The 26,269-nt window shown below is 38.4% G+C and overlaps 1 protein-coding gene across 5 annotated transcripts in view; it reads left to right on the forward strand.

The window, feature by feature from the left end:
* PCNX1 (pecanex 1) overlaps positions 1-25,934 on the forward strand; it is a 178,798-nt gene extending 152,864 nt beyond the window's left edge. For all 5 annotated transcript variants that reach the window (XM_043472429.1, XM_043472433.1, XM_043472431.1 and 2 more), the window contains 8 exons: positions 8,470-8,570; positions 9,304-9,454; positions 14,549-14,779; positions 15,655-15,929; positions 17,211-17,416; positions 19,693-20,135; positions 20,552-20,692; positions 20,871-25,934. In XM_043472429.1, the coding sequence (XP_043328364.1) occupies positions 8,470-8,570; positions 9,304-9,454; positions 14,549-14,779; positions 15,655-15,929; positions 17,211-17,416; positions 19,693-20,135; positions 20,552-20,692; positions 20,871-21,011 (1,689 nt within the window). In that variant the 3' untranslated portion in view covers positions 21,012-25,934. The remainder of the gene's footprint in view (positions 1-8,469; positions 8,571-9,303; positions 9,455-14,548; positions 14,780-15,654; positions 15,930-17,210; positions 17,417-19,692; positions 20,136-20,551; positions 20,693-20,870) is intronic.
* The last annotated feature ends 335 nt before the right edge of the window (positions 25,935-26,269 follow it).

Consider the following 26,269-nt stretch of genomic DNA (forward strand, 5'->3'; position numbering starts at 1 on the left):
TTTTTTTTTTTTTTTTGGATGAGTCTGACTAAAGGTTTGTCAATTGTGTTTATCTTTTCAAAGAATCAGCTTTTAGTTGCATTAATCTTTACTATTGTTTCTTTCATTTCTTTTTCATTTATTTCTGCTCGGATCTTTATATCTTTCCTTCTACTACTTTTAGGGTTTTTTTGTTCTTCTTTTTCCAGTTCTTTTAGGTATAAAGTTAGGTTGTCTATTTGATGTTTTTCTTGTTTCTTGAGGTAGTATTGTATTGCTATAAACTTCCCTCTTAGAACTGCTTTTGCTGCATCCCATAGGTTTTGAGTTTGTCATGTTTTCATTGTCATTTGTTTCTAGAAATATTTTGATTTCCCTTTTGATTTTTCTCAGTAACCTGTTGGTTATTTAGAAATGTGTTGTTTAATCTCCATGTGTTTGTGTTTCTTACAGTTTTTTTTTTCTTGTAATTGATATCTAATTTCATAGTGTTGTGGTCGGAGAAGATGCTTGATAGGATTTCAATTTTCTTAAATTTATTGAGGTTTGATTTGTGACCCAAGATGTGGTCTATCCTGGAGAATGTTCCATGTGCACTTGAGAAGAAGATACATTTCTTCTGCATTTGGATAGAATGTCCTGAAGATATCAATGAGATCCATCTTATCTAATGTGTCATTTAAGACTTGTGTTTCTTATTAATTTTCTCTTTTGGTGATCTGTCCATTGGTGTGAGTGGGGTGTTAAAGTCTCCTACTATTATTGTGTTACTGTCAGTTTCTCCTTTTATGTGTTTTGTTTGTCTTATGTATTGGGGTGCTCCTATGTTGGGTGCATAGATAGTTACAATTGTTATGTCTTCCTCTTGGATTGATCCCTTGATCATTATGTAGTGTCCTGCCTTATCTCTTGTAATCTTTATTTTAAGGTCTGTTTTGTCTAATATGAGGATTGCTACTCCAGCTTTTGCTTCCCATTTGCATGGAATATTATCCTCTCGCTTTCAGTCTATATGTGTCTTTAGGTTTGAAGTGGGTTTCTTGAAGACAGCATATATATGGGTCTTGTTTTTGAATCCATTCAGCCAGTCTTTGTCTTTTGGTTGGAGCATTTAATCTATTTACATTTAAAGTAATTATTGATATATATGTTCCTATTGCCATTTTCTTAATTGTTTGGGATTGATTTTGTAGATCTTTTTTCTTCTGTTGTATTTCTTGGCTATATAAGTCCCTTTAACATTTGTTGTAGAGTTAGTTTGGTGGTACTGAATTCTCTTAACTTTTGCTTGTCTGAAAAGCTTTTTATTTCTCCATCAATTTTGAATGAGATCCTTGCCGAGTACAGTAATCTTGGTTGTAGATTTTCCCCTTTCAGTACTTTATATCCTGCCATTCTCTCTGGTCTGCAGAGTTTCTGGCCTGAAGAAGGATCAGCTGTACGGGGTTTCCCTTGTATGTTACTTGTTGCTTCTCCCTTGCTGCTTTTAATTCTTTCTTGGTGTTTAGTCTTTGTTAGTTTGATTAGTGTGTGTCTTGGCATGTTTCTCCTTGGGTTTATCCTGTATGAGACTGCACCTCTTGGACTTGATTGACTGTTTCCTTTTCCATTTTGGGGAATTTTTCAGCTATAATCTCATACCTTTCTTTTTCTCTTCCTCTTCTGGGACCCCTTTAATTTGAATGTTGGTGCATTTGTTATTGTCCCAGAGGTCTCTGAGACTATCCTCAGTTCTTTTCATTCTTTTACTTTATTCTGCTCTTCAGAAGTTATTTCCACCATTTTATCTTCCAGCTTACTGATTCGTTCTTCTGCCTCAGATATTCTGCTGTTGATTCCTTCTAGAGTATTTTTAATTTCAGAAATTGTGTTGTTTGTCTCTGTATGTTTATTCTTTAATTCTCCTAGGTCTTTGTTAATTGATTCTTGCATTTTCTCCATTTTGTTTTTAAGGTTTTTGATCATCTTTACTGTCATTATTCTGAATTCTTTCTCAGGTAGTCTGCCTGTTTCCTCTTCATTTATTTGGACTTCTGTGTTCCTAGTTTGTTCCTTCATTTGTGTAGTATTTCTCTGCCTTTTCATTATTTGTTTTTTAACTTACTGTATTTGAGGTCTCCTTTTCCAGGCTTCAAGAAAAGTTGAATTCTTTCCTTGAAGAAGGTTGAATTCTTTCTTCCTTTTGGTTTCTGCCCTCCTAAGGTTGGTCCAGTGGTTTGTCTGAGCTTCGTATAGGGTGAGATTGAACTGAGTTTTTGTTTGTTTTTCCTCTGATGGGCAAGGCTGAGTGAGGTGGTAATCTTCTCTGCTGATGATTTTTTTTGTGTTTTTGTTTTGTTTTTTGTTTAGATGAGGTGTCCGGCACAGGGTGCTACTGGTGGTTGGGTGATGCTGGGTCTTTATTCAGATGGTTTTGTTTGTGTGAGTTCTCACTATTTGATACTCCCTAGGGTTAGTTCTCTGGTAGTCTAGGGTCTTGAAGTCAGTGCTCACACTCCAAAGGCTCAGGGCTTGATCTCTTGTCAGGAAGGAGGATTCCACAAGTGGTTTTTTATGGCATTAAGTGAGATTAAACCAAATATCCAAAAAAACGAGAAACCAAAGATGAACCCCAGACAAATGGTAGTTACAAAAGCAGGCAAATAATAATTAAAATAATGGAATATACACATAGACACCCATGAGCAAAGTCAAAACAGTCCAGTAGAAATAAAGTACAGTAGATTGATCTGGTGAACAAAGGAAATCAAAAATTATATTTACCGGTTAAGAAAAAAACTAAAGCACAAACTGGAAAACAAAACTAAATCAAAGTGGCAAGTGGGGAATAAAGCAATGAAAACAAAGCTAATAAATATGTTGAGAGGAAGGGAAAGTAAGAAAAAGAAAGAATATATATGGAAAGTTAAATAGAGGTAGATGAAGAAGATTTATATAAAAGATTTATATTAAAGATTAACTACAAGGGGAAAAGAACAGTAGCAAAGGCAAACAATGGAATAAATGTAGAAAGCATATAATAGGTTTTAAAAAATTAAAAACTAAAATTATAAAAAAGAGGGGGGAAAAAAGGAAAACTCCACAGAACTGCAAAAGCCCAACATAGAGGCAGAGGTTTATAACAATAAAAAGTGTGATTGAATATGCACATATATGTATACACCCATAAGCAAAAGCAAAACAGTCCAACAAAAATAAAGTACAATAGATTGACCCAGCAAACAAAGGAAACTAAAAATTTTATCTACCAGAACAAAACTAACTAAAGCACAAACTGGAAAACAAAACCAAAGCAAGGTGCCAATTGGGGAATAAAGTAATGAACATAAAACTAACAAATATTTTGAGAAGAATAGCAAAGAAAGAAAGCATAGATATGCAAAGTTAAAAGAGGTAGATAAAGATTTATATATGTTAAAGATTAACTGCAAGGGGAGGAGAATAGTAGGAGAAGCAAACAAAGGCATACATGTAGAACAAATAATAATAGGTTTAAAAAATTAAAATTAGAAACAGAGAAAGGAAAAAAAGGAAAACCCCACAGAACTGCAAAAGCCCAACATAGAGGCAGAGGTTTATAACAACAATAAAAAATGTGACTGAGGGGGAAAAAAGCTCAAAAGCCTAATTGGATTTCATAGTGCCAGTAAAATCAACAACTACAACAGAGGGGGATGAAAAAAAGGGAAAAAAATCCAAAAGAATCTACAGAACAAGTCAAAACATAAGAATAATGTTTTTCTTGAGTCACTACTGTCAGAGTCCTTTCCCTCGCTGGGAGTCACAGTCCACCTCACCTCCCGAGGATGCCCTCCAACCCTGTGCTGGTCTCTGGACCTGCTGTGGGGGCAGCTCAGATTCTAATCTGGTCCTACTCCTGTGTGTTCTTGCCTCCAATGTCCACAGCTATCAGAACTAGTGCATTTTCTTTTGTGGGAGCTCTCAGTGGCCTTTTATGTATTCCATAGACAACAGAGTCTGCCTAGTTGATCATGTGGATTTAATCTGCAGCTTATACAGCTGGTGAGAAGGTTTTGGGTCTTCTTCCTTAGCCACACTGCCCCTGGATTTCAATTGTGGTTTTATTTGCACCTCTACGTGTGGGTCGTCCACTGGGGCTTGCTCCTGACGCTGCCCTGGAGGACTTGGGTTTGCTCCTGTGAGGGCCAGGTTTGGAGGTGGTGCAGCTGCTTGGGTCACAGGGGTTCTGGCAGCACCAGGTACTCGGGAGTTGGTGGCTAAGGCAGCAGGAAATATAGGACTCTAGAAGGGTATGGCAACCAGTACTGGCTAATATGCTCCAATATTCTTACCTGGAGAACCCCTCTCCCTGACAGAGAAGCCTAGCAGGCCACAGTCTGCAGGCTTGCAAAGAGTTGGACACGATCAAGTGACCCTGCAAGCACAGGTGCATGACTTTTTTTGCCTGTGGCAAAAAACAGTGAGAGTTGAGTGTGAAGGTGGTGCAGTTGCTTGGTTTGTGGGGAGCCGGGCGGCCCAAAGTGTGCAGGGACACGGACTGCATCCACTGCAGAAGTTATAGCTCTATCAGAGTCTTTTTTCAGAGCCTCTTATAGCTGGCGATCAGAAGGCCTCTTTGGCCAGCCTTTCTCCATAGCTCTGCCCATTCAGGCACTTAACTCCCTTGCCTGGGGTCCTTCTCTGTTGTTTGGTGTGTTGGGCACATAGAGGGGACCCCTGGCTGGGGTCCTACTCTGTAAATTGGCAGGTCAGGCACATAGAGGGGCACCCTGGGTGGGGTCCTGCTCTGTAAATTGGCAGGTCAGGCACTTAAAGGGGCACCCTGGCTGGGTTCTACTCTGTAAATTGGCAGGTCAGGCACATAGAGGGGACCCCTGGGTGGGGTCCTGCTCTGTAAATTGGCAGGTCAGGCACATAGAGGGGACCCCTGGGTGGGGTCCTGCTCTGTAAATTGGCAGGTCAGGCACATAGAGGGGACCCCTGGGTGGGGTCCTGCTCTGTAAATTGGCAGGTCAGGCACTTAAAGGGGCACCCTGGGTGGGGTCCTGCTCAGTAGTTCAGCGTGTCAGGTGTTTGATGGGCCAGCCTCTCTACTGTTCAGCTGCAGATGCTGGCGGTGTGGGGAGAGAGAGACTGTGGTGGTGGCTCCACCCCCAACACGTGACTCGGCAGTATCGCCTTGCTTCCATGGCTGCCCGGCTTTTCTCCACAGACATTTCCCACCACCACCTCCTCCTTCACATCCCCTTGGCAGCCCTTGCCCTGGGATCTCTCCACAATCCCTAAACTCCAGCTCCCAGCCACTGCACCTTCCAGGGGACCAGCGTTCTTGTCCAGGATATGTATGGCTGTGGCAAGGACTGTCTGATTCCAATTTAGGCTGCTGCAGATCAGCTGTTTTATTCTCAGCCTTGAATGTGTCTCCTCTGACTCAGAGAATTGCCCCGTTGTGGGGATCGGACCCCTGCTTCACTTCCCTCACCCACCGAGGGCAAGTCCAGTCCTACTAACACTCCTGTTTTTCCCCCTAGTTCCTTCATCTTACTGAGTTTTGCGTGGTTCTATACATTCTTTTCCACTGGTCAGGTACTCCTGTCCGCTCTCAGCTGGTGTTTTGCATGCACTTCTGTGTCTGAAGGTGTATTCCTGATGTATTGTGAAGAGAGATGTACTCCACGTCCACCTACTGCTCCACCATCTTGTTCTCCCAGGATCTTTTTCAGTGAGTCGGCTCTTCACATCAGGTGGCCCAAGTATTGGAGCTTCAACTCTAGCAGCAGTGTCTTTGTTACTCTATCTTGACCAGTTGCAGAAGCCTGAGCTAAGTTAAAAAAAAATTTTTTTTCCCCTGTAACAAAAGCAGTACATTTTCAGCATATAGAGTTGACTGTGTCTGGGGGAGAGGGAGACAGAAAAGAAGGAAACATAGGATCTCCTTTACAGTTAAAATTAACCAAATTCTCCAAGCCAGGCTTCAGCAATATGTGAACTGTGAACTTCCAGATTTTCAAGCTGGTTGTAGAAAAGGCAGAGGAACCAGAGATCAAATTGCCAACATCCACTGGATCATCGAAAAAGCAAGAGAGTTCCAGAAAAACATCTATTTCTGCTTTATTGACTATGCCAAAGCCTTTGACTGTGTGGATCACGACAGACTGTGGGAAATTATTAAAGAGATGGGAATACCACTTGACCTGCCTCTTGAGAAACCTGTATGCAGGTCAGGAAGCAACAGTTAGAACTGGACATGGAACAACAGACTGGTTCCAAATAGGAAAAGGAGTACGTCAAGGCTGTATTTTGTCACCCTGCTTATTTAACTTATATGCAGAGCACATCATGAGAAACGCTGGGCTGGAGGAAGCACAAGCTGGAATCAAGATTGCCAGGAGAAATATCAATAACCTCAGATATGCAGATGACACTACCATTATGGCAGAAAGTGAAGAGGAACTAAAAAGCTTGATGAAGTGAAAGAGAAAGTGAAAAAGTTGGCTTAAAGCTCAACATTCAGAAAACTAAGATCATGGCATCCAGTCCCATCACTTCATGGCAAATAGATGGGGAAACAGTGGCTGACTTTATTTTTCTGGGCTCCAAAATCACTGCAGATGGTGATTGCAGCCATGAATTTAAAAGACGCTTACTCCTTGAAAGGAAAGTTATGACCAACCTAGACATAGCATATTAAAAAGCAAGAGACATTACTTTGTCAACAAAAGTCCATCTAGTCAATGCTATGGTTTTTCCAGTGGTCATGTATGGATGTGAGAGTTGGACTGTGAAGAAAGCTGAGCACTGAAAAATTGATGCTTTTGAACTGTGTTGGAGAAGACTTGAGGGTCCCTTGGACTGCAAGGAGATCCAACCAGTCCATCCTAAAGGAGATCAGTCCTGAATATTCATCGGAAGGACTGATGTTGAAGCTGAAACTCCAGTACTTTGGCCACCTGATGCGAAGAGCTGACTCATTTCAAAAAACCCTGATGCTGGGAAAGATTGAGGGCAGGAGGAGAGGGGGATGACAGAGGATGAGATGGTTGGATGGCATCATGGGTTTGGGTGGACCCCGGGAGTTGGTGATGGACAGGGATGCCTGCCGTGCCGCAGTTCATGGGGTCGCAAAGAGTCGGACACGACTGAGCAACTGAACTGAACTGAACCCAGTAATTAATTAAACAGTCTATATTAAGCTAGTATCTTGGCTGCTCTTTTCTGTTTAATGGTTTATAAATTCAGATAAATATATATATATATATATCATTGGAAAATACAGAATAAGTAAGCTCATTAAAACCCTAGATCCATGATTCTTCAATGTTAGCATACATTAGAATGTGACGGGAGTGTGATAGGTAGACCCCACCTCCAGAACTTGACTTCACAGGTCTGAAATGGCTCTAGAATTTGCATTTCTAGTAAGTTCCCAGGTGATACTTCTGTTGCGTCCCAGGATTACACTTTGAGAACCGCTGCATTCGATTGTTTTCAGTAATTGAGATGCTACCAAGATTCTCTTTAGTATTATATAAGGTATACCATTTTGTTTGTGTATATATAATTATTACATACTTTTATATATAATATATATTTAATAGTCAATAATAAAGGTATGCAATTGTTGAAAGAATTAAAAGGTTGAAGGAAAGCAATATTCTATAGACATCAATTTAATTTTCTTTAATGTGGTTATAGTCACTGATAGGCTAATGCTGTTGTCACTGATGCTTGCCAGGTTAAGTACAGAAGTAACTAATTAATAAACAGAATATTTCAGGAGAGGGCAGTATCAGTAATGATGTATATCAGCAAGTACCTTGAGATATTTAGCTAAGATCATAACACTCTAATACAGCCAGTTTTTTTTTTTTTAGTTTGTTCCAGTATTATTAGAAAGCATTAGTTTTATTTAAAGATTCCAAAGAACCTCCTTATACACATTCATACTTCATTTTATGCTGTTTCTTTTCATTAGAACTTATATTTGAGGAGATAGTAAGTATATACTAGTTGAGTTCCTTATCCTGTCTGATTTTTTAAATAGATTCTTCTGATTTGTTAAATACTCATATACCATTCTGATAAGTAACATTCTTTTGTTCTTTTTTTATTGAGGTATAATTGATATACAACATTAATTAGTTTCGGGTATATAGCATAATGATTTGATGTTTGTATATATTGCAAAATGATCACAACAGCTCTAGTTAACATCCTTCATCATACAGTTACAGAATTATGTTTTCCTTGTGATGAGAACTTATAAGATCTACTCTGTTAGTAACTGGCAAATATGCAGTAGTAGTATAATAATTATTATTATATTTATTATTATTTATTATATGTAATAATACTTATTAATATAAGTATTAGTAAGCTGGAGTCAACCGTGCTATACATTACATCCCCATGACTTACTCATTTTGTAAGTGGAAATTTGTGACTTTCGACCCCATTCACCCTGTTCCTTGTTTTCTTTCTTGCCTTTTTTTGTTTGTTTGTTTAAAGCCACTGGATGTGGACAAAGATTCATCTCTGGTGACTCTTTGTTATGGACTCTGTGTTCTGGGACGGAGAGCTTTGGGAACTGCATCCCACCATATGTCCAGGTAAGGAAGGCATTGCTGTTTTCAAAAACAGACTGGGAAGCTCTATAACCACAATCTGAAATGGTTTTTAATGGAAACATTCTATGTTAATTTATTACAAATGTTTCTTCAGATATTGTATATATCTTTTTAGTAAACACAGTGGAATTCTAAGTGGTTAAAAGAACTAACTTTTAAAATTCACACGTGTGTGGACAGCTACAGATAATGAGAATTTAAGACATTTAAAAAAATAACTCATAACGTATGATTGGTGTCTTCCCATATACATCTATTTTTCTAACAGTTCACCTCCTTTTATTTTTATTTTTCTCCTTTCAATCTTTGCTCGGAACATTTAGATTCATAGAATGGTACGTTAGATTTGGGGACTCTAAATGTAAACTGGATTTCTTGTTGTGAACACCCAGTTGAATTAGAATTAAGAAATGCCACATAACGCTTCTTTTCTGATTACTTCATGTTTTCCATTAGGCCCTCCTTACTTTTAAGTTACAGAGTCTTTACCTTCTGATTATGTTCAGGGACTCACTGTTAGAGTAGTTCATAAACAAGGGTCCAGGGCAAATAGCATTGACCCTTGTGATTCTGATTCAGGGGTGCTGACATTAGTTCTTGGCATCTGTATCTTCAAAACACTCCCAGATGATTCTGATGCATAACCAGATGTTAGAATCAGTGTAATGGAAGACCTTTGTCAAAATATGTAAACTTTTATCTCCAATCTTAACAGTAATTTAGAGTCATTCCTCTATGGATTGCATGCCCTATTTAAGGGAGATTTCCGTATTTCTTCAATTCGGGACGAATGGATCTTTGCTGACATGGAATTGCTGAGGAAAGTAGTAGTCCCTGGAATTCGTATGTCCATTAAACTTCATCAGGTAAGAGGAGGGAATTTCTAACACATTGCTGGTTTTAATGGTACTTCTTCACTTGACTCCCAAATTGTGTTCCTTAGGATATCCTTTTGAAAAAAATGATTTGAGACAAAGAAAAACATGATTCATGACATGATATTAAATCTTAGAAGCCTGAAACTGTGTGTGTAACAGTGAATTTGAATAGTAATGGTAGAGTGTGACCTGGGCATGAACTTGAAGAAAAATACAAGCAGTGACAAATTGAAAATAAAAGCATTGGGCCCCTGTAATGGTTGCTTTCACTTCAGGTGATTGTAATTCATGCCTGTTCTGTGGGTAAAATGTTGGTTGATTCCCAGTGCAATATAACAACATCTCAGGAGTCTTACAAGTGTTGGTATTACTTAACTATGAGCTTCATTTACCATGTTTTATAGAATAAATGATGGTTAGGACAGAATCAGCCTTAATTAAATAATCCTAGTAAGGTAATAAAATGAAAATGAGACACACACACCCCTCCCCGCCCAATGCAAATCTAAAGCCGTGGGCCCCTTTAAGAATATATTTTGAAATTAGGTACTGGCACTTGCTGCCCTTATCGTTCCACATGACGGCTGTGATGAGATCTGAAGATAGAGAGCACAGGACAGTATTTATTAAATGCACTGCTGTGCTTGAATGTGGATGTCCCTTACTGCCAAATAAAAGGTGGATTACTCTTCAGAGGATTTTACCATGACCTAATGGAATGAAGTTAACATCCCGTATTATTTAGAAGCATTACTGATATAGACTATAGTATTTGAAAATTTCTGTGAAAAGAATACTGTTTTGAGGATGATGGGGAAAAAACATATTCGGGATCAAGGAGAAGAGGGCGGCAGAGGATGAGATGGTTGGATAGCATGACCTACTCAGTGGCGATGAACTTGGGCAAACCCCAGGAGACCGTGAGGGACAGGGGGGCCTGGTGTGTGTCCGTGGGGTCACAGGGTCAGCTGAACAACAGCAACAGAATTGTCCATCATCAGACTGGCTTTAGAGTTTCAAGACAAAATTCAGTGTATTTTAAAGAAAAAGATAATGATTTTTATTAAAATGTTTTTAAAACTTAACAATTTCTCAGAAGATATTGTGTTTCTGGTACGTATGAAATGCTCTTTTATGTAGCATAATTCTTTAACAGCTCCTGACAGACATCTTTAATTCTAAACATCATGACAGGTATTTTATCTCCATCTGGCAGAGAGGAAACTGAGGCACAGACTCTCTGTATTTTCTGATCCCTGTCTCTCCCTATAAGTGCTCTTGCCTGGTGCTTGCAATCTATTTCCTTACATGTGTTTTTAGCCTGTGACAGTGGTTCTCTACCTTATAATCAGGCCCAACACAGTTGAGTACAACACACTGTCATCATTAGGCATGATTGACAGCAACAATGACAGATTGGGAACGGTTAAGGAGGTGGACTTGGGAACCTAGGGCCATAGAGTGCTGAGGGAGGGGAGAAGATGAGAACACAGATGCAGCCTGGAGAAGTTCTGTGATCCACATACACCTTGGAGAAGAGTGAGATTGACCTGTGAAGTAACAAGCAACAGCCATTCACTGAATATCACTTTGACAGTGGGTTGCTGGTGAGAGACTCTTGGGCCAGGAAAAGATAGTGTAAATCAGTGCTGTTCATCTCCAGAGTTCACTTGTACCCATGAAAATCCAGAAAAGGCTTCTATGTTAAAGTATTAGTACACATGTATACTACTTGGCATGTGACCCAGCAAGTCCACTCCCACATATTTACCCAAGAAAATGAAAGCGTATGCCCACCCATACACGCGTGTGCATAGCAGTTCTAGTCCCAAGAGCCCAAAGCTGCAGATAATTTCAGTGTTCATCAACAGATAGAATATTACTTAGCAATAAATATACATGATCTACTGTTAGATGCCACAGGAAGAATGAATATCAAATATTATACAGAGTAAGAGAAGTCAGGTGTAAAAAGAATGCCTATTGTATTATTTTATTTAGGTAAAATTTAAAACAGGCCAGACTAATCTGTAGTGACAGAAAGCAGATCAGTGGTTGCTTGGGATGTCGAGATTGAATGCTGGAGGCCAGGAAGGAGCCTTGAAATGACAGAAATAGTCTATGTTTAGATTGTACCAGTGGTTAACACGGGTTTACACATTTGTCAAAGTGCGTCTGACTCAGCTCTTAAAATGGGTGCAATTTATTATGTGTAAATTATACCTCAACTGATTGTGTTTTAAAAAGATTCTGTTTCCAGAGAGCTAAATATATAAAATTTCTGTTAACCTTTGTTTCAGATACAGTCTCTGATAGGGTGCTTTTAAATTTTTAATTGTTTTTACTTTAGAAATTAAAACTATTATCTGTATAATGTTTAATTTTACAGTGTTCTGTAATGTATCAGTGTTCTCATCCACGTAATTACCCACAGCCCAGACATTTATTTTACTCACAGTTTTGTAGCTGAAGATTAGCCAAAACTCAGAGAAATTAAGTAAATCTCCCTTTTCATGTGTTCTCTCTTGTCCTCTAATCATTTTGTAAAACAGCTTACTTCCTTATTTTTTTTTTCCCACTAGTGTCTTTAAGGGACTTTACATGGTTGTTAGAGCTAAAATACACCAATTAAAGTCTAGCTTGGTTTACAAGAGATATATAATGAAAATCTTAACAACCTGTGATCTCCTTGAGGACAATGATAGTGTCTTAGTGATCTTTATATCCTCATTGCTTATTAGCACAGTACTTGGCAGCCAGTGAATGTTACATGAGTTGCATCGTTTTAAAAAAAATAGTGTTTCCTATGCATCTTCTCATAACTTCTCAAGTGTATTTCTAAAATGCTTCTGAAAACTTTTCCTAGAATTGGAAATATCATCTCTTTTTATTTATTGGAAAACTAATGGAAAACAATGGAAAGTAAACATCTCCCAAGAATAAACATCTTCTGTCATCCCATACCATCATACAATACTTCAAGAAGCAGTTACTGCCAATAATTGGATGCCTATCTTCTCTGCTTTCCCCAAGTTCATTCAGACATTTTCAGCTATATTTATGCATATTTTCCTTTTTTAAAAATGTAGTCGTGCTGTGTAAATTGATCTGGGGTGCAAGCTTTTTTCCCAGTTAGTATAATAAGTCAGCACCTGTACAGGCATTTCACTTTTTTTTAACGACTCTGTAGTTTTCCAGAGTGTAATTTTTACTCTGTTTATTCAGCTCTTTCTCTATTCATGGACATTCTGCTTGTTTCAAATATCTTTCATTAAAACACTGCTGAATGATGTCCATAGAAGTTTACATATTCATTCAACCATTTTAAGTACAATGAAAATAAATACTTGGACAGGAATGAACAATCTCCACTTTTGGCATGCCTAATGTTTTCAGACTTTGTGTCCATTTTACTGAGAATGTGTTTATTGCTTGTCTCTGCACTTTTATTTTCTATTCAGGTAATTGTACAAATAGTACTAATCCAAGGATGTCATTTCTTCCCTAACTGAGTATCTTGCTGAAAGAGAGCATCTTATGTCAGAATGAAAAAATACTCAAAAAATGTATTCAACTTCTGGCACTACAATCATATACTAATTTTCTAAACCTTGTTGTTCAGCTACTAAGTCATGTCAGACTCTTTGTGACCCGTGGACTGCAGGCTTCTCTGTCCTTCACTATTTCCTGGAGTTTGCTCAAACTTATGTCCATTGAATCAGTGATGTTATCCAACCATCTCATCCTCCGTTGCCCCCTTCTCCTCCTGCCCTCAATCTTTCCCAGCTTAAGCCTTGTTGAGCTTCAGTTTCCAAATTTGTCAAATGCTGGCATTATCTGTTCAACCTACTTGACAAGATTGTATGAGTTAGGTGAGATCATGTGTTGGAGAACTTTGTACACTATGTACCCACATGTACAATGAAGACTTCCGTTATCATGTCAGTGACCCTTCAGACCTGGAGGTGCATCCTTGGGGATATCGCCTTCTTGCTCTCACCGTCTCACCTCCAGATAGCACACACTACAGTCAGTTGGCCTGAGCACAATGAGTTACTTTACCTGGATGTAAAAATTTATCAGCCTCTTAACTATAAATATGAAGACAGCCAATATAGTATTTGTGTTTCCTTGATAACATACCACTTCAGAAATTCCAAATTGTGTTATGATTATTGGGGTTTATATCCTGTATCCCCTGTTAATTTTGGGGTTTCTGAATGGGAAGTGTTAATACATTTCATATACTCCATTGTTTCATCCAGGCTATCTGCCATAGAGTCTCGCATGTGACAAATATTAAATAACAACTTACCAAGTAAATGAGTAGTTGCTAAGACCAAGAAGATCTAGCTTCTTTAGGACTTAGGACCCTTAATTTGTCCTCAGAGCTCATAGTTTTGAGCCTTATCTTAACTAGATGAGAGGCAGGATAAGAAATTGTATATTGTTAGCATCCTAGAGATGAGACTTTAAGTGAAAAGCATCTAGTTAAAAAGAAACATAATTTAGAGACCTTTTATGTAGCTTTAATGGTGAGATGCTTGGAGGGATTGGGGGCAGGAGGAGAAGGGGACGACAGAGGATGAGATGGCTGGATGGCATCACCGACTCGACGGACGTGAGTTTGAGTAAACTCCGGGAGTTTGTGATGGACAGGGAGGCCTGGCGTGCTGCAATTCATGGGGTCGCAAAGAGTCGGACACGACTGAGCGACTGAACTGAACTGAACTGAACTGAACGGTGAGATAATCCTTTAACAGGAAAAAATGAGGTAAACAAAATATATATAAATTGGAAATAAAAATGGCTTAGCTAATAAAACTTAGAGGACAGGTAGGGTTGAATTGAGGAATCTGCAGAAGTAGTAGAGCAGTAATGAGCTAATTCCTAACCTGGGTGAATTTAAGAGTCAATCATTTACCTCTGATCATACTAACACATGCTGATAATGAAATACATAAGCCAGTTTTTACGACTTATAATTTAGTAACTGATTTAGTTTTACGAGGCTTTCATCATCTTGGAAGTCATTCTCTAATTTTCCTAGAAATACAGGTCTATCTTTATTTCTGTATATAGGACCATTTCACTTCTCCGGATGAATATGATGACCCCACTGTGCTCTACGAAGCCATTGTATCCCACGAGAAGAACCTCGTCATCGCCCACGAAGGGGACCCTGCGTGGCGGAGTGCAGTGCTCGCCAACTCGCCCTCCTTACTCGCTCTGCGGCATGTCATGGACGACGGCACCAACGAGTACAAGATCATCATGCTCAACAGACGCTACCTGAGCTTCAGGGTCATTAAAGTAAGGTTTGGAAGCCCTTGTCTGCCTCTGAAAACAGTAGAACTTAGAGAACGTTATCCAGACTTTTAAAAAGTCATGAAATTCTTTCACAGAAAACAAAAACATACAACCACACTACATTGACGTTTATTGTTTATGAGCACTTAATAATTTATTGTGTTAGTCATGTACTCTGTCTTCTGAAGTTTTCTCATGTGTCTTAAAACCTTTCCTTATTTCTGTTTTGGCAGTCTCTTGCCTGTTATATGTGCTGTTTGGGCAGCATCTCTTCTGAAAATGTCAGCCCTGTATTGCTAATATGATATGATTCCTAGTTCGCAAAATAAAACTATAACTTGATAGTGATCAGTAGCTCACTGTAAATGGTTTGCTCTAACCTGTTTTTTGGTTGGTTTGTTTTGTTGTTTTTTTAAACGTCTCAAGACTGTAGGAAGCGTAATCTCTGAAATTTTGTTTTGATAGTTTGAAATGGTTTACTTGTTTCTTCATTGAATCAACCGCAGCCCCCCCCACGAAATCACAAATATCCTTTCAACTCTAAATACTTGTTACCTCTCATTTCTGTCAAAAATACCTGTTATCTCAGTTACAGCATTCAGTGCTTCACCTATTTAGAAAACTAAATAGACTACATTTTACTCGGTATTTTTACAAGACAGCAAAGGGAAGAGCTCTGTAGGTGCTTATTATTTAACAACCTAATGATGGTGGGAAATGGTTAACTTCCATTCAGATGTGACCTACTTATATTTGTTTCCTGCTTTTCACAGCTGGTTATTGTAATGTCTTTCATATCCCTCCCATTGCTGCTCTTCTATTTATATAAATTTTATTCTTAGCCCCTTAACCTACTTCCTGTGTGTTCTGATTTTCAGGTGAATAAGGAGTGTGTCCGAGGCCTTTGGGCAGGGCAGCAGCAGGAGCTTGTTTTCCTGCGTAACCGTAACCCAGAGAGAGGTAGCATCCAGAATGCCAAGCAAGCCCTGAGAAACATGATAAACTCATCCTGTGATCAACCTATTGGCTACCCGATCTTTGTCTCACCCCTGACAACTTCTTACTCTGACAGCCATGAACAGCTTAAAGCAATTCTCGGGGGCCCCATCAGCTTGGGAAACATCAGAAACTTCATCGTGTCTACTTGGCACAGGTGAGCCAGAGAGCTGCCTTTCCAGCAGTGGTGTGTCCTGACCTGCCTGACCTACGCCTTGTGCGTTAGCATTACCTGGAACGCTTTAGAAAAAAAAAGCTGGCATGGTACAATAAAAGCTTGTTACAGCTGAGCTTTAGGAAGTAGAATCTGAGTATGTGTGTCTTTAAACTCTTATTAGATAAACCTAATGCACAACTCTGGTCAGGAACCACTGCTCTAGCATTTAATAGAATCTTGAATAATTCCCTCTCTTTAATTTTTTTAAACTCTATTGCAGCATATTGTCACTATTATAATGTGTGGGTCAGCAAACAGGGCAAACTAGAGAAAAAGGAAAGAAACTCATGCAAGTTGATTGCATTCTTTTCGTGTTCCATTCAGGCAGTAGGGGGAGCACGCTGCCCGTGTTGAAGCTCCTCCTCGTGCAGTGCAGAGATCCTGCTGCCATTTGAACAAGTAGCACTCAAGTCTGAAATCTGTAATGTCCTCAAGTATGCACATGAGTTTTTTCCTCTGCCTTTTGTCTAATAAGTTGTGATGTGTTGTATAGGAACATCCTAGTTTGATGGGTGGTAAAGAAAAATCGCAGATCAAGAGTTGTTCAGATCTTTAAATATCAGAACTTAAGAAAAACAGGATTAGAGCAATGAACTCTAAAACAGGTGCTTTAAAATTCCTCCAGCATTAAAGTAAAATTTCACCATTTTAACATCAACCCCTATTCAAACAAGAGGAAGGACACAAACCAGGATAGTGTTCAAAGAAGATTTCTCTTTGAAAAATAGGTGTTGTGTTGAAATTGCCTTGTTTGCTCAGGACTGAGTGGTTTTCTGGGGTGCAGGATTTCCAGTGCCAAACTGAGACAGTTTAAACTTTACACTTTAAAAAAGAAGAAGAAAAATTATTACAGCAGCTCTCTTCAGTTTGCTACAACATTGAATTTAAATCAGTTAGGTTTTCATGGGTTGTATACAGTGGCAAGAATTCTATTTCCAGCTGAGATCTTAATGGAACAAGTTGTTACGTGCAGTTCTTCATTATGGTGTAGGAAAGGTGATAGAGTGTATAAAAGTGAAGTCAGTTAAGAATGGAGTCAGTGAATTGAAGAGGGCAATATGAAAACATGAGTTTTTTGCTTCCTGATGTTGACTGCCCCATGAAGACTTTCAAAGGTGAACACTGGTAGCATTAAATGTTTAGAACAGCTAGAAAAAGGAGAAAATACCTATCTTGGTGTGGCCTCGGGACAGTGCCTCCTCCTCCGGTGTTTGTTCCTAGGTTAAGGAAAGGTTGTGGTGCCGGATGTAACAGTGGTGGCAACATCGAAGATCCTGATACCGGAGGTGGGCCCTCCAGCACCAGTAACAGTGCGACAACTGCCAGCGATCCCCACAGCAGCGCCTCCCAGGGAAGCGCCGGAAACCCAGGCCAGGCACCCGGAGCAGGACTTCATCCTCCTGTCACGTCCTACCCTCCGACCCTAGGTAATCTGAACCAAAATTCTGTGTGGGACGTCAGCCCCTCAGCTGTGGGGTTCAGGTGGTATGTGTGTGTAAAGAGGATGCCACATTACCTACTTGGAAATATGTAAGCAGAATGTTTTGTTTGATTCCCAGTGGGCCGTTATCCTGTCTATATTAATCATTTTATGTATATAAATACATAATACTTAAAAATAGCCTTTCTTTGGAAGTACCATTTTTAAAGGCTAATCATATGTAACTAATATAATTTATGTAACTTCTCACCTATTGAACAATGATTTGGTTTCTTCTGCATATTATAACTTTGTATATAAATCTTCACGTTATAATCCCTTATTCTTTCCTTGGGCTGGAAACTTGAGAAATGAAATCAAATCAAAGTTTATGAAGATGTTTAAGACTCATGATATAAATGCCAAAAATCTTTCTAGACTTTCTTTTTTAAACCAGTTGGTACTCTGACCAGTCGTACATAGGAATGCCAGCTTTGAGTATCATCATTCCCAGCTCTGCTCCCTGCTCTCAGAGAGAAAGGAGAAGGGGGTGGTCTTTAGCTTCATTGTTTTAATTTGCATGGCGGTAATACCTGTGGTTGGAAACTTTTGAGTTTATCATCTCTTCTTTCTGAAGTAATATTAAGTCTCTTGCCCTTTTTTCTATTTGGTTATCTTTTTCTTATTTATCTTTAAGATTTTTTTTAAAATTAATTTATTTTTGTCTGCACTGGATCTTCGTTGCTCCGTGTGAGCTTTCTCTAGTTGTGGCAAGTGGTAGCTACTCTCCAGTTGCGGTGCACCAGCTTCACATTGCTGTGGCTTCTCTTGCTGCAGAGCAGAGCTCTAGGGCGTGTGGGCTCCATAGTTGTGACTCAGGAGCTTAGTTGTTCCATGGTATGTGGGATCTTCCTGGACCAGGGATCAAGCCCTTGTCCCCTGCACTGGTAGGAGGATTCTTAAGCCCTGGACCACTAGGAAAGTCCATATCTTTTTCCTGTTTATATTTGTATATTCTGGGTTGAGCTTTTTGTCAGTTTTTTGTACCAAAGATAGCTCTTCCCATTCTGTATCTTGGCTCTCTGTTCTCTTCCTGTGAAGAGTGGGCTTGTCTTTTTTTAATGAGAAGTTCTTAATTTTTGTGTAGAGCAATTTACTAATCTTTCCCTTTATGATTAACAATTTTTTGTATCCTATTTAAGAAAATTTCCCTTATCCCAAAGGAAGGTATTCTTTTACTAATTTGCCTTTTACACAAGAGCCATAATCTTACCTGAATGCAGGTACAGGTACACAGGTTCGCAGGCCAGATTTCATCCGTTCCCAGATGGCTGGTTGGTTGATCAGCATTGTCCTTTTCCCCAATGTTGAACATGAATCAGATTAAATTTTAAACCATTTACTTCGATTTAAAAAAAGGTTACAGCACTGAAATTGTTAAGACTGTAAATAAGTGTGTGATCAACGTTTTGTCTGTTCTTTTTTAACTTCCGAGTGAAAACCTAAAACTGCCACTGTGCTGCTTTAAATGTACCTTCTACTCTTAACACTGATGAGCACCTTTTAACTTTCAGATAAAAAGCACATGTAATTATTTTTCAGTATAATTAATAATAACTTTCTAATAATCTTCACATCACTCTTCACAAATCTGAAGAATTCTGTCAAGCCATTAGAAAAAAGGACACACAAGAACCTGCTATTCAGTATCATTGATCATATTCAGTAGTGATCCCTAATACACATCCATATTGCAGTGATGCATCTCTGTTCTTCTGTAGATAGTATAACTTGTCATTGCAGTAGATTGAAATGGCATTAATACTCTACTTTGAGAAATAGTTACAGAGCTTACCACATAGTAGATCCTTAATAAATATTTCTGTCTCATTTCCATGAACTATTTCGTCTCTGATGTATTAAAGAGGTACTCATGTTATTCTGAAATATTTGAGTGAAAGAAATTTTAGGATTTATCTCAACCCTAAATCCTGCTATTTCCTATAGATTACCTAATTGTGTTTTTCATATGGCCCAGAATTTGGATTTTAAAAAGCTTCAGCAAATGAAAATTATAAGAACCACACGAAAAAAAAGACCTCAGATATTTATTTCTTTTCAACAACTTGAAAAGTTTCAGGTATAAATGTTAAGTTCAGTAAATTCACCAGCTAATTTGTGGTGAGAGGCTTCAGGGAGACGGTCCTAGAAGCTACAGAAGAGCTGACGGTGCTGGCGTCGTTCCGCCCAGAATGAGCGTTGCTGCTGTCTCTCCCTCCCCAGGCACGAGCCACAGCTCCCACTCCGTGCAGTCCGGCCTGGCCCGGCAGTCCCCCGCCCGGGCCTCCGTGGCCAGCCAGTCCTCTTACTGCTACAGCAGCCGACACTCGTCTCTCCGGATGTCCACCACGGGGTTTGTGCCTTGTCGGCGCTCCTCCACCAGCCAGATATCGCTTCGCAACTTGCCGTCGTCCATCCAGTCCCGCCTCTCTATGGTGAACCAGATGGAGCCCTCCAGTCAGAGCGGCCCGGCCTGCGTGCCGCACGGCTTGCCTTCCTCCAGCAGCTCCAGCCAAAGCATCCCCGCCTGCAAGCATCACACCCTCGTGGGCTTTCTCGGGACAGACGGCGGCCAGAGCTGTGCCGCTGACGTGCAGCCCGGCAGCACCTCAAGCCCTGCCAATAACTCCCATGCCAAAAAGGGGGAGGTGATTTACAGAGTCCAAGTGAGTAAGCCCAGCCTTCTTCTTCCACTGTTTCTCCTTCCCGGTTTTGATTTCTTGTGTTTTGAGTGAAAGACTCCTGTGAAAACACACCTTATACTACTTAGTATAAGTAGTAGGAAGAACAGTTGTGAATGTTGCAAAAAAGTTTCTGCCAATGTAAAAACTGAAAGCAAGCAGTTTTTCACTGGTGATATTTGTTCCCTCTTCAGCCGTGGTTACGTGGCCATGGCAGTACAGTCTCCTAGGAGGCTAAAAGGAACTCACATGGCTGTTTAGGTTGTTTTTTATTGCATTATAGGCAGTGGAGAATGTGGACACAAAGAGTACTGTGAAAGAAATTTTGTTTGGAATTATATAATTATTCATCTTCAAGGAAATAATGAATTGGAAATGATTCATATTTATTTACAATGTAGATTGTGGACCCCGGTCAAATTCTGGATGGAATCAACCTGTCAAAAAGGAAAGAGCTGCAGTGGCCTGATGAGGGTATTCGGTTAAAAGCTGGGAGGAATAGCTGGAAGGACTGGAGTCCTCAGGAGGGCATGGAAGGCCATGTAAGTTCTTCTGAAGCTGGTGCCCTGACTTTTTGTAGCCTGTATGCATGTTTTTAGCTTATTTATGTACTTATGCTTAATTATCAAACTGAATTACTGCCTCTAATTGTAAGGATAGAGTCTGTGAGTGTATTCAAGGTCTCTGCCACTAACTGCTTGTTTTGTTCTAAATCATCAGGTGATTCACCGATGGGTGCCTTGCAGCAGAGATCCAGGTACTAGATCCCACATCGACAAGACAGTACTTCTGGTCCAGATTGAAGATAAATATGTGACTGTAATTGAAACTGGTGTACTAGAACTTGGGGCTGAAGTGTGAGCCAGTGTTTTATAACTTCATTTCTTTTCCCTCAAAATTCCAAGATGTTGGGAAAAAAAAAAAGAGGAGAGAGCAGAAGATGCCTGCAGTTATCACTTTGATCCTGTAGGAGAGACTTGAACATAGAGTGGGCTTGGTTAAGCACCTCTCCTTCGCCCTGACTCCCATCACTGTCTCCATCCCCAAATAAAGCTGAAATATTTTTTTAAGTTAGCTGCTGAGAAAACATTTTGCATGAAGGATAAAGTTCTGTTAAAATACATCCTTAAAAGTTTTTTCCTATGCATTGTCTATGCTTTAAATCAACAAATTCTTGATTTCTAAACTACAATCTCATATTTTTCTAATTTCTTTGCCAAAAATAATTGCCATGTTTTGTCATAAAACATGAAATCCATTTACCTTGATTTTTAGAAACAAGTGTAGAAACCGTCAGTTTGACACATAGCAGTAAAAAAGTTTAATGTACAGTGAAAGAGACTATGAACAGACATAGATTTATCTTATTCCTTGAGCTCTAAAAACTTTAATGAAAAAAACTGCACTAATTTTTTACAATGCACTAAAGTCTGAGATTTCTCAGAACATTTATTTATATATAAAAATAAAATACCATTATTTAAATTGCCTTTGGGATTAATCCCTTCCCTTTCCTTATAAACATACGTAGCAGGAACAGTGCTGCTCACTCTTCTTTAGTCTGTACTTCATGCCAGTCCACCAGTTGTTTCCTTTCAAATGAGTACTCCATCTCAAGATACACGTGGCTTCATTGCTGGTGTTTCCCAAAGCCAGTAGTTAGTGACTCGGTCCCATGAACACTCCTGCCAGCTTCCGTGTCCACACTTCAGATGGGCTCCAGCACCAGGAGCACCCCGGCCACCCTGCTTCTCCCACCTGGGCAAGTTCTGCTGAGGTCAGTTCTGGGAAGAAAACGCTTTTGCTTTTCAAAGAAGAAGATGAACATCCAGGAATTTAAAGAAAGGATTGCTTGCCTTTTAAGAGTTCTTAGCTCTTGAAGTCATTCACATGCAGTTCAGTTAATCAAGTAAAATTTTTTCAAACAAAATTATCCAAATGGTGCCGTTCTTATCATTATATCCCACTTTAATAACCTTGCCTTTTCTTTCCCTCCTCTCTTCTTGTTCTGTGACTTGAATTTTATTTCCTGTGATTTATAGTGTGTAACTGTAATTTGGAATATTTCTATCTGTGATGAAATTGACTTAACTCATATGTTGTCTCATAACTTTTATTGTTTTTTTTTTTTAATGTATGTATTTAGGGAAATATATAACTCAAATTTACAGTTGGTCTAGGTGGGAACTGCAGTTTAGATTTCATTTTCAACATATGGCACTTTTTAAATCCTTCAGAAAACTTTTCACATTTTGTGTGACACTCCAAAGAAGATATACGTGTGAGCATTAGGAGCAGCCATCTGCCTGCCCCCATGAATGAAAAGTAAAAAGAAGCAGGTGATGTTAATTTCAGTCATACAGTTTATTTAATCTGTTACATCCAGAATATTCCAGTTTCAGCGTGTGGAACTAGCTGTATCTCAGGTACTTGCTGGCCACATGTGCTGAGTGGCTACTCTGTCAAGCAGTGTGGGTTTGAAGTTATCTTTCTGAGACAGAAGGAGAGAGAAGCTGTTTCTCTTGGTCATCCTAATGTAGATCTTACAGTATAGCATGACACTTCAGTAGAAGGAATGAAAACAAAGTAAACAGCTAATATATACCATCTGATTGCATTTTCACTCCAAAACCTTTTGCTTTTCCTTTTTCCAATTTTAAATTTTTGTGATTATTCAGGAGCCAGTGTGCCTCGTGTTGATGTTTCCAGACTTCACACACTGCAAAACTTATTGTTGAGAAACTTTTGGTCAACTAATTTATTAAACCTTTATACAAAGGTACCCTGTTTTCTCAAAACAGATTGAATTTTGTTATCTTTTAGTAGTTTTATTAATTAGGAATCCTAAAAGGAGCCCTGTTCTTATTTTTTAAGTCTAAAACTTGTAGTCTTTTTAAAATCATAATACTTTTCTAATAATTGCATCTGGGGAAGTATTGATAATTAAGGAAGGATTCATGTCTTAAGAATAATTTGACCTGAACTATAATAGAGAAATATACATACTTTCAGTAATTGAATTGATTATACATGTCTTATTTAACCCTGTCCCCCACTACACCACACTCCCTTGGAGGGTGGTAAGCTATTCATTAAGCCCTGCGTAGCCTTTTTCATTAGTATCAACATATAAGACTCCAGTATACACGTATTGGCATCTTTAGTTCACAGTTGCCAAAACTTTGAGAGTTCCTTAATTTGAAAGTAAAAATATGTAATTAAAACACTTTTAACTTTTTTCATTGTTTTAAATAGTTTTATTGATAGTTTTCTGGGGTTTTTTCTTGTTTGATTTTTATTTAGAGTTCTGGAGTATGTTATCAATGGTTAGCTTTTTTTTGTTGTTATTCTTAATTTAGTGTTAAAAATCATTTTATAATTCAAATTTGTGGTTAATCTTCCAGTTTATAACTTGGTGTAAACCCTCTTTTTACACCATTTTTCAATACTTGATAAAATTTTATATGTTGACTTTTTTCTAAAGACCTATAATTTTTCCAGAAGTCTAGATTAATATGTTGATATTTAAGGGGTCTGAGAGTGTAGGTGGTGAGGCTCTCTATTTTTAAGATAAGTAGAGATTAATTACCTTTCAGGAAATTATTGAACAGACTTCATCAGTGTTCTGCCTTCTTTGAGTTTCCATTACTGGGAGATTAACTTCCATTATATTTGAAGTATTTCTCTTAATATTTCAAGTATATCTGAGATACTTCTCCTAATCCTTGAAATAGAATTAGTCAGACAAGATTTCTCTCTTGAGCGAAATATGGAAAATTACTCTGTGTACCAAATGTCAGGCAGTGAAAATATAAGCTTTAACGTCAGCTCATTAAAAAGATGTATTTTTCTTCCTGGGTTGGTTTACTTTTCCATCTCATATCAAAATATAAAAAACCAGCCTCACATTTAAGCAAGGGTAGCTTAGCCTTAATGAATTCCCCTTTGCCTCTGAGCAGCAGCCCTGGGCCCCTGCTTAGGAATTCTTCATTTGGTCGATTGCTGCACTGAGTCATGTTCATCCAGAGCTGAGCCTTTTAAACTTACGATTTGCCCCGAGGCTAAAATGATCATTTTCTCTTAGTTAACTCGCAAAAATCTTTCTTCATAAATATGTGACTTGAGAAAAAGATAGCAATAGTGTTGCATGAGAATTATTTGAATTTGTTTACTAACTGCAAAATTATAAGTTGCTGTCCACAATGTGAATTACTTTTGTGTTTATTTTCATCACTTTTTCATGAATATCGACGAAACCTCACCCTCCCCCTTTTTTTAAATTTCTCAATATTCATTCTTGTTCTTTTCTGTAGTATATTATAATCACATAAAATTACTTTGCTTGGACACAGACCCAGTCAAGTTTTGACTTTTGTTAGCATACCTTGTTCAGATGAGGTGTAAAACATCCATTTTTGTTCTAGAAGCTTTTCCTTTAATTCCAAAATACATGAAGAGAACGGTGTCGTTTAAGAAGATGATAGTTGAAACTCATGACTTTGAACTTTGTTTTGGTCTTATGTGGAAGTTGAGTTTTATTAATCTGGAAAAAGAGGAAAATTAGACATAATGATGTATTTGTGCAGCATAAACATTAATATTATGTTGATATGTATAGTTTTTTTTAATAAGGTATTAAAAAACTAGCCTCTCTTTTCTTCACTTCTCTTATTTAAAAAAAAAAACAAAACAATCTGGTTGATATATACCTAGGACTTTTATTTAGGTGAGAACGATGATTGGAAAGAAGTTCATTATTGTACAAGTATATCTGATAGGTATGTGAGTTGAAGTATTAATTTTTCTTGAAACAGAGGTGTATTTTCTGCTTTGAATCACCTCACCCGAGTCATCTTGTCAAGAATCACTTCTGATAAGAATTTGTCTCTATTGCCTATCAGCCAACGTGTTCTTTCTGAATTAGAGAAAATAAGTTCTATATGTGAGCTGAACTTCCTTATGTACTGTTTTATGGAAGCGGCGTAACATTCTTTGGGGCACCAGAGCTGATTGTCCTCACAAGGTTACATGACTGCTCTGTTCTAAGACACACCTATTATATAGGGTTATACCTTTTTTCCCTGTGCCTCAGCTCTGTCCCTGAGAATTTATGATTCAGTGGAGCAGGAAGAAAGGTCACCTAAGATTGTGATAAGGATGAATTCCTGCAGGTTATTTGCACAGAATGGGGCGATACCTTGAAATTTAAAGCAGAGAAGTAGTGGAAAAATGAGATGGCTGCTCCAGATGACTCTTGGGTTTAGTGTAATTGTAGTATAACATGATTTTTTATATATGAAGCTTGATTCTACAACCAAAATAATAGAAATGGGAAGATTGTGTCTGCTTATGCTTTTTTTTTAAAAAGCTTACTATAATTTAACTAAAAATAAATTGTAAAAAATGATTACCTTAACATTATACAAGTCTGGCAATGAGCTCTGCATGAGGAAATGGAAGGAAGAATATGAAAATGATTCCAGGAAAGTAGGTGGGAGGAAGGAGAGTGGGTTTCCCTTTTCTGATCATGGGCTCTGGAAGTATTCATTGCCTCTACCAGCATTCAGTATAAACCAGAGATATGTACTCCCGTATGTCCGTGAGTGTGTGTGTGCGCGCATGTCTGAGTGTTTGTTATTCTGAACAGCTTGTAAATACTATAGTTGTTTAAAATGGAAACTAAAAGCTGGGATTGGTTTTTTTTTTTTTGCAAATATATTGCATCAAAGATACAGTATTGACAGTGGATAAAACACTGAGGAAATAAATTTTTTTTCATTTTGCCTTCTGTCCATTTTTGTCAAATTAAGAAAATTAAGAGTTTACCATATTAAGCTCTGCCTAACATATTTTTAAAACATGTACTTGGTTCTGAAGATAATCATTTTAAACAGATGCTTAGGCTTGCTAACATGGGATTCAACCTATAATAGAAATGTATCTATTTCATAATAAAAGGATATCTTTTCACACTTAGCAGAAAGGTTGTAGTTTACATCTTATGAACTTATCTGGATGTGTCTTGTTAATGATATTAGATGGAACATGTAAGATGAGGGATGAAAATGTATGAATATTCACTGTGTTAAACTAGATTACAGTACAGAAAATGAACATAC

This window comes from Cervus canadensis, chromosome 6, assembly GCF_019320065.1.
Source record: "Cervus canadensis isolate Bull #8, Minnesota chromosome 6, ASM1932006v1, whole genome shotgun sequence".
NCBI classification, from domain to species: Eukaryota; Metazoa; Chordata; class Mammalia; order Artiodactyla; family Cervidae; genus Cervus; species Cervus canadensis.